This window comes from Nicotiana tomentosiformis, chromosome 3 (assembly GCF_000390325.3).
Source record: "Nicotiana tomentosiformis chromosome 3, ASM39032v3, whole genome shotgun sequence".
In the NCBI taxonomy this organism is placed as follows: Eukaryota; Viridiplantae; Streptophyta; class Magnoliopsida; order Solanales; family Solanaceae; genus Nicotiana; species Nicotiana tomentosiformis.
This window is the reverse complement of record NC_090814.1, coordinates 150,775,790-150,783,475: the sequence shown is the minus strand read 5'-3', so window position 1 is coordinate 150,783,475 and position 7,686 is coordinate 150,775,790. Positions and strand designations below refer to the sequence as shown.

Below are 7,686 nucleotides of genomic sequence, written 5' to 3'. Positions count from 1 at the left end.
TAAAACTCAACTGAGTTGACTTTGGTTAAAATTTTGAGCAAACAAACTCGAATCAATATTTTGACAGTTCTGGTAGGTCCGTATCATGATTTGGGACTTAGGTGTATGCCCAGAATTAAATTTCAAGGTCACTAGCCCGAGATATGAAATTTTGATGAAAAATTAAAAGTTTAAGTTCAAATAGTGACAGGATGTCAAATTATGTGCAAACAACCCCAGAATAGAATTTTGATGATTCCAACAGCTCCGTATGGTAATTTTAGACTTAGGAGCATGATCGGATTTTATTTGAAAGTCCGTAGTAGAATTAGGCTTGAAATGCCAAAAGTTGAATTTTTAGAAAGTTTGACCGGGGGTTGACTTTTTGATATCGAGGTCGAAATCTGATTCTAAAAATTGAAATAGGTCTGTTATGTCATTTATGACTTGTGTGCAAAATTTGAAGTCATTCCGAATTGATTTGATGGGTTTCGGCATACGATATAAAATTTGAAAGTTCAAAGTTCATAGATTTTGATTTGAGGTGCGATTTGTCGTTTTGATGTTGTTTGATGTGGTTTGAAGCCTCGACTAAGTTCGTATTATATTTTAGGACATGTTGGAATAATTGGTTAAGGTCCAGAGGGTCTCGGGTGGATTTTGGAAGGTAAACGGAATGGCTTTTGGACAAAGAGGGTTGCTGGAAATTTGCAGAAATTTCGCCAAAAATTTCTGGTGCTTGGAGTCAATTTTGGAAGCTTATATCTCGCAATTCATAAGGACTCGAAAATTTTCAAAACATAAAAGTTATAGTCGTTTGATTCTAGTTTCAAGAAAGTTAAACCATTCATTATTTGGATATTTGTACAGAAAGTTATGATGGATTGAATGAAGGCTGGTAGAGCAGTTTTGCCAGAAATTCTGATGCGTGGAGCTGATTTTGGAAGCTTATATCTCGCAATTCATAAGGAATCGGAAAATTTGAAAAACACGAAAGTTGTAGTCGTTTGAATCTAATTTCCAGAAAGTTAAACCATTCATCATTTGAACATTTGTACATAACGTTATGATCGATTGAAGGAAGGCTGGTAGAGCAGTTTCTGGTGGACTTTTAGTGATAGAAAATGGACTTTTAGTGACGGATGGGCAGAAACTTAAGGACCAAAATTGGTCATTTCCTTCATTTCGTTTTGGATTTTTGGAGCACGGTTCTTGGGCGATATTTAGGCGATTTTCACGGGAAAATATTGGGGTAAGTGTTCCTTATCCTATATTATTTATATTTCATGATTCCATACTCATTTACATCATGAATCCGTGAATTTATGGAAGAAAAATCAAAAAATTTACAAAATCTTCCAAAGATAAAATTTTAAGATTTGGAGGTCGAGTTGTTATCGGAATTTGATAAAATTGGTATGGGTGGACTCGTAATTGAATGGTTGTCGGAGTTTGTAAGTTTCGCCGGATTCCGATATGTGAGCCCCACGGGCAAATTTTGAGCTAATTTCGTATTTTATTAAAAAAAAATATAATATTTTCTTATGAAATTGATTACTATAATTTTTGTTGACTGTATCGAATTAATTATGACTAGATTACGAGTCGATCGGAGTCGGAAAAATCGAGAAAAAAGTATAATACTTGATTAAATTGGAGTAAGTCGAGGTAAGTGACTTCTCTAACCTTGTGTGGGGGAAATTTACCCAAGAATTTATATTAATGTGATTATTAAAATGTATTAAAAGTCGTGTACACGAGGTGACGAGTATGTACACGGGCTAAATGTGAAAGATTATATTTTTAAATTGTGTAGATCATTGTTGCGCATTTATTAAATTATTTTATCTTGTTATATTCTTCATCATTGATCTGTGATATATATTTTAGATTTGTTTACCTTTTTCCTGCTAATTGTTTTACCTGTTTAATTGAAACTTAATTTCTTTTATACTGTGCATTATTTGAAGGTTGATTTTTTTTAAATTAAATATTATTAATATGAAGTATTTGACATTTTTGATATTGAAGCGACGTATTAAAAATTTGAAATATTATTTTCCTGAATTATTTATTTTTGAATATTTTCGTAAGATTTGTTTTGGATTATTCTGGCATGAGCCGTGAGCACTTTATTATTGAAAAATATTGTTGTTGATTTTTTGTGGAAAATTAAAATATTGAGCACTTGAGGTGCAAATTGTGATATATTGTGATATTGATACACATGCGGTGGTATAAGGTCTGGGTGTTGAAACGCATGCGGTGAGATAAGGGTGGCTTGATACGCGTGGCTAGTAGGGGTGACTACTAGAAGTCATGCGGTGTGATATGGGTGACTAAAACGCGGGAAGCTATTTCGGAAAAAAAAATACTTGCTTTAAATAAATTGTGAATGCTCCAGTGATAGTATAAGGAAATGAGATATTGTAAAATTATTTATAATTTGGGACTACGAGGCGGTACCTTAGTAGTGCCCTTTGATAATGATTTATGGCCATAGTTGTTTTCGATTAATTGTTGTGATTTTCATAAAGTTGAAGAAAATTCTGTTTTGATTCCACGAGATATTATTTGCAATTATTTGGTGTCATTAAATGTGACATACTATTTGATTCATTTCCAATGTCATTTTATTTTACTATATTGATAAACATTTTATCATGCTATTATTATATTCCAGTAGGGCCTCACCTGACCTCGTCATTACTCTACCGAGGTTAGGCTTGGCACTTACTGGGTACCGCTGTGATGTACTCATACTACACTTCTGCACATCTTTTTGTGCAGATCCAGGTATATTTTACCAGCCTAGACGTCAGTGAGTTACCTGCGCACGGAGACTTCGAGGTATATCTGCCAGCGTCCGCAGACTCTGGAGTCCCCTTCTATCATTTTATGTTATTTCCTTATATTTTATTTAGACCTTGACATATAGACACATTGAGAATAAATTCTTAGAAGCTTGTGATTTATTTCTACTAGGTTTTGGGAATTGAAATTGTTTGAATTGTAGTTTATTTACTTCAGATATTTATTATTATTCCGCATTGATAGGCTTACCTAGTCTTAGAGACTAGGTGCCATCACGACCTCCTACGGAGGGAATTTGGGGTCGTGACAGTAAACCTTTCTTATCCTTGTAGAAGGATTTCGTCCTTTTTGAGCTTACATTAGATAATCCTATAATGACAGTGACGTCTGAAGCACGGGGTGTAACAGCATGTCCCCTTAGAAATATTTGTCCCCGAATGATAACTTTTAAAGGCTTGCGAAAATGGGACGTAACATTATTAAATCACTTTATATACTTTCAAATAGGATCTCAATTGACTTACGACGTACTTTCACGTACAAAAACATGGGGTGTAACAGCAGCGAGGTCAACCTCGTTCATCGTCGACTCCGAGACCTCAGTGTCGTCTTCGGGCAAATTCTAAAAGTTAGATCTAATCTTTTCCCTACGAGGAATTATTTCCTCAACCGTAGGGAACCCCTCATCTTCAGGGGCAACAGAAACACTGTCGCCATGAGGAGGCATGTGCACCGCCAAAGGGGTAGGGTTAAGCGCCATACTAGAATCAGAGGGTGCGTTAACCATATTCTCGAGAGGATATCTTGCGCACAGAAGAGTCGAGAACAACTAAAATCACTATAACCGAGGGAACGGATACACAGTGATGAAGCAAGAAGGAGACAAGGGTTTGATATGGAGAATAAATAAAGAGACACGGGGATTCGATAATGCAAGTATGTAAAACAAACACAAGGGATCTCGGGTCCATATGTATAAGATTTCAGGCACCAAGACCTAAAAATCAAGCTATCATTACCCAGTGTAGGTATCGAAACTGCAGAGGCACGGGAAACGACACAGGGCATCGGGAAGTCACGACACAGTGACGTATGATGTCATGACGTCACTCTGAAACAACATATCCCCAAAGTTTGCAGCTCACAAAAAGTCATGTCGCCACCTCGCCTAAAGCGCCGCTACCCATCTTGCTCGCCTTATTTCGTCAATTGCGACATACAAAGTCCGCTCATCAAGGTCGTCTGAGTTTGGCCTTAATAAGAGGAGAGACTAACTGTATAGGCCAAAATCCATCTTCGGAATATTTAGCGTAATATGGAATTAAATAAATTTATCGGTCGAGCTCGCCTAAGACGCTGCGAGGTCAATGGCTGAGGTGCCGACATGAGCCATGGTCAAGATATCGACGGTTATAGTAATCAAGATGTCACCAAGGGTCGAGATCGAGATTGACTACTGATGATAAAACTTGTAACGACTAATTTGTCAAGATAGGGTATTAAAAGGGAATATTCACTATTCCTTGCAGTTGTACTATTAGGGTTTAATAGGAAAAATGCCCGGCCCCTATATATATAGAAAGATGGGACAATGATAGGGGCATGTAAAATTGATTTTGATAAAAATACTTTTGGGAAGAAGACCCTCTCCCTTGTTAAAACACAAAGATTACCTTTTTACAAATATTCTTGTTGATATATTATACGCTACCTTTCCATCAGATCCGAAGATTGTTCATGCGAATCTTGGATCTATCTGTCATTCATCATTGTCAGAAAAAATATTCTCTCACCCGTTTATTATTGGGTAAATCATTCTCTTTATTTAATTAAATGTCATTTATTGACATTTATTATTAGTTATATCACCCTAAATGTTCTTGCTTTAAGAGTATTTTACATTTATTGCCATCAACCATATACGGAATTTGTCCCATCTACTACACGTTTTTGTGGATAATACCTAGAGTTATAATCCTTAGTTAGATTTAGCCTGGTACTACGTAAATTTAATAGTTTAACCGGAGATTATATTTTTGGGTCGAATAGTTTTCTTCTACAATAATTAATTATAGGAGTAAATACAAGACTACGAACCATAAACTTGAAATTTCTTAATCCTTAGAAATAGAGCTTTGATTAATATTGACCAGCCATTATTACACATAAAATATCATTTGGTGCGGTTTATCGGTTTTCTTTGTACACACCTACCATCATGTATGTACATAGATATTCGACTTGGTAACAAATAAGAATACACTATTCATCCAAAATTGTATCTTCACAAAATGAAAGAAAAAAAGAATAATTAGTGAAAACAATGAATAATAGCATTCACACTTTTTGTGATTAATAAGGAGTATATCTATATCATCAGCGCGTTAGATGTAAATAGATGCAGAGCACTTGTTGGAGAAAGTTCCCTTGATATTCATTGGAAGAGATAACTGCAAACGCCCAAGGAATAAAATCGAACAAAAAACATGTTAAAGTTATGAGCCGTTCATAATATCAATTTAAAATAGAGTTTAAGTAATGTACATTCTCAGAAATTGTATACATCATATTAGTTAGAAGGAAAGGGTAATTGATCTTAGGATAATCGTCCATACCGTACTATATTTTGCTGCTTTCACGCTGTACACCACTTGGTTACTGAGTTTAATATAGTTTTGGTCAATATTTATGGCGCACTCCACGGCCAACTTCAAAAATTGCATGAAGAAATACAATAAGTACTAGAAAAATCACAATTACTACAGGAATGTAACATCTATATATACAGTGATGATGCGAAAAAACTTTTGTATTATCAACTTTAAATTAAAGTCATCTAAAATATACGTAACTACATGTAACCCGTAAAAAAATGGGATTATTAGTAAATTAAAATTAAGAAGGAACTAACTCCACAAATGAAATGGTCCTTTGAAAAAGTAACAAACCTTCACCTTGGGCAAATTGACATCGAGAAGTTTCACCTGAGCTGCAACATCACCCAATATGCTTGCCAAGGTAACACTTTTTGTCGAACTCTTCTGTTGCAATGAAATGTTAGACAAAATTTGAGTAACGTTCACGCAATAAAATATTACTCGAGTCTCCAATGTTAAGTTATTGCTACAAGGAGGTTGATAAAATGCAGGAACTTGAATCATTCCGATCACTACTCCTTCATTAAACACATGAAATCGCGTCGACCTATACCTTAAGCCAACTTTGTTAGGATTTTGCGCAACCAGTGTCAGAGAGATGACCGATGAAAATAGGAGGTCGCCGGAGCCTGAGTTATTTAAAACGTCAAGCTTGTAAGATTGCACTTTTAACGTTTGGATTGAGAAAACGGGCTTTTGGGGCTTCAAGCTTAAGAAAATGATGGAAGGAATTACCACTACCACAAGGGCTATCAAGAAAATGAAGCTGAAAAGGAAAAAGCAGCATTTTTTGAAGGAAAAAGTCTGAAAATAATATTCTTGAAAACGTGAACGATTAAAAGCTGGTATAGGTGAAATATCCATGACAAGAAATGAAGCACATAATTTTTGGTATGGTTTAGTTAAATGGGGTTAGGTAATTTGTCTTAATAAATTTTGTGAAGCCTTTAGATGGAAGGAGGAATGTGATGTTTTTCTTTGTAGCAATGTCTTACTGATCCTATTCCTTTCTTGTACTAAAGTCAAACACTAAGTACTTGTTTTTTTCTTCTCTTCGTTTTTGTGTTGCTTTTTCTAGACTTTCTCAAAGTGTAACTTTACACAACTTAGTTATTTTTTTCCCCGAAAAATAGCACTGTATAGCCGCTCTCAAAATAATAGCTGAAAAATATATCATTATTGTGTATATATACATTTTATGTATGTTAGATACAAAAAATATATAATCTTTTTGCTCTTTTACATACAAAAAATATACAATCTTTTTTTACCGGAAGTAAAGAGTTTCGACCGGAGACTAAAATTGATTGTTGCCCTTATTTTTCCGCCACCTTTTAAGGCCTAAGAGGTCAGAGAGGTGAGGTAATGGGTTGGGCCAGGCCAGCCATGGTATGGAAATGGCACCGGGTAGCCACAGTTTACAATATTATATGGTAATATTAGTCAATTCGCTCAAAGTTTAGAATATTCTATCTTAAAGTTCGAAATTTGTATCTAAAAATTCAAATCTAAGTCCTGAATTTCAAATTAGCTATTAAAAAATTTGGGACACTAAGTCCTAAATTTCAAATTAACAGCTCAACAAAATAGGATACAAAAATTCAGGATATTTATTCTTGAAATTTAAATGAATTGGCTATTTAAATACGTTATAAATTATAAATATATTTTAAATAACAGGTTTAAAAGTACATACTTATGCACTTCGCCCTGCCAGGGTGGGAGCTCTCGTGCTTGAAATTTGTGCGAATATTGGCATTTGCGCAATTGGTCTTCTTTGAGGCCACTATTTAAATTTTGTTCCTGTTAGTTTAATGAGTTAAATTTGTCTGCCAAAAAAAGAATAATTCGCTCAATTGCCTTTTCAGGCAAAAGTTTCTTCACTAGATTAACACGGAGAAACTAGAAATAATGACATCAGAAATTAAAAGCCATGCTATGCAAATTATCGTGTTCGATTTTTTTTATTTGTGGCATTGTAATCAATGGGATAATCAATGAAACATTTCCTTGATTTTTGAAACATTTTGGGCCAATGTCATTATTTACTAGGAATTAAAGAGCCCATTTTATCTTTATAATGCCATATTCTAGACTTATCTGAAAGGAAATTTTACACTTCTATAGCAAAGGTATACATCCTATTTATTATAAACCAAAACTATTTTAAAATGTTATTTTCTATAGCTACCTTTTATATTTTATAGGAAAATAGGTATTTATGGTATACACTACC

General features: G+C 34.5%; 1 protein-coding gene across 2 annotated transcripts; it reads right to left on the bottom strand.

The window, feature by feature from the left end:
• Nucleotides 1-5,034: 5,034 nt before the first annotated feature.
• LOC104118243 (NDR1/HIN1-like protein 6) lies at nt 5,035-6,339 on the bottom strand. Of its 2 annotated transcripts, none has more exons than XM_009629449.4 (3): nt 5,742-6,339; nt 5,409-5,501; nt 5,035-5,243 (listed from the first exon to the last, which is right to left on the bottom strand). In XM_009629449.4, exons 1-3 carry the CDS (start codon nt 6,312-6,314, stop codon nt 5,178-5,180), a joined length of 732 nt encoding a protein of 243 aa, XP_009627744.1. In that variant the 5' UTR covers nt 6,315-6,339; the 3' UTR covers nt 5,035-5,177. The 2 variants fall into 2 exon arrangements, with proteins under 2 accessions (XP_009627744.1, XP_009627745.1); XM_009629450.4 differs by having other exon boundaries at nt 5,748-6,339.
• Nucleotides 6,340-7,686: the final 1,347 nt, after the last annotated feature.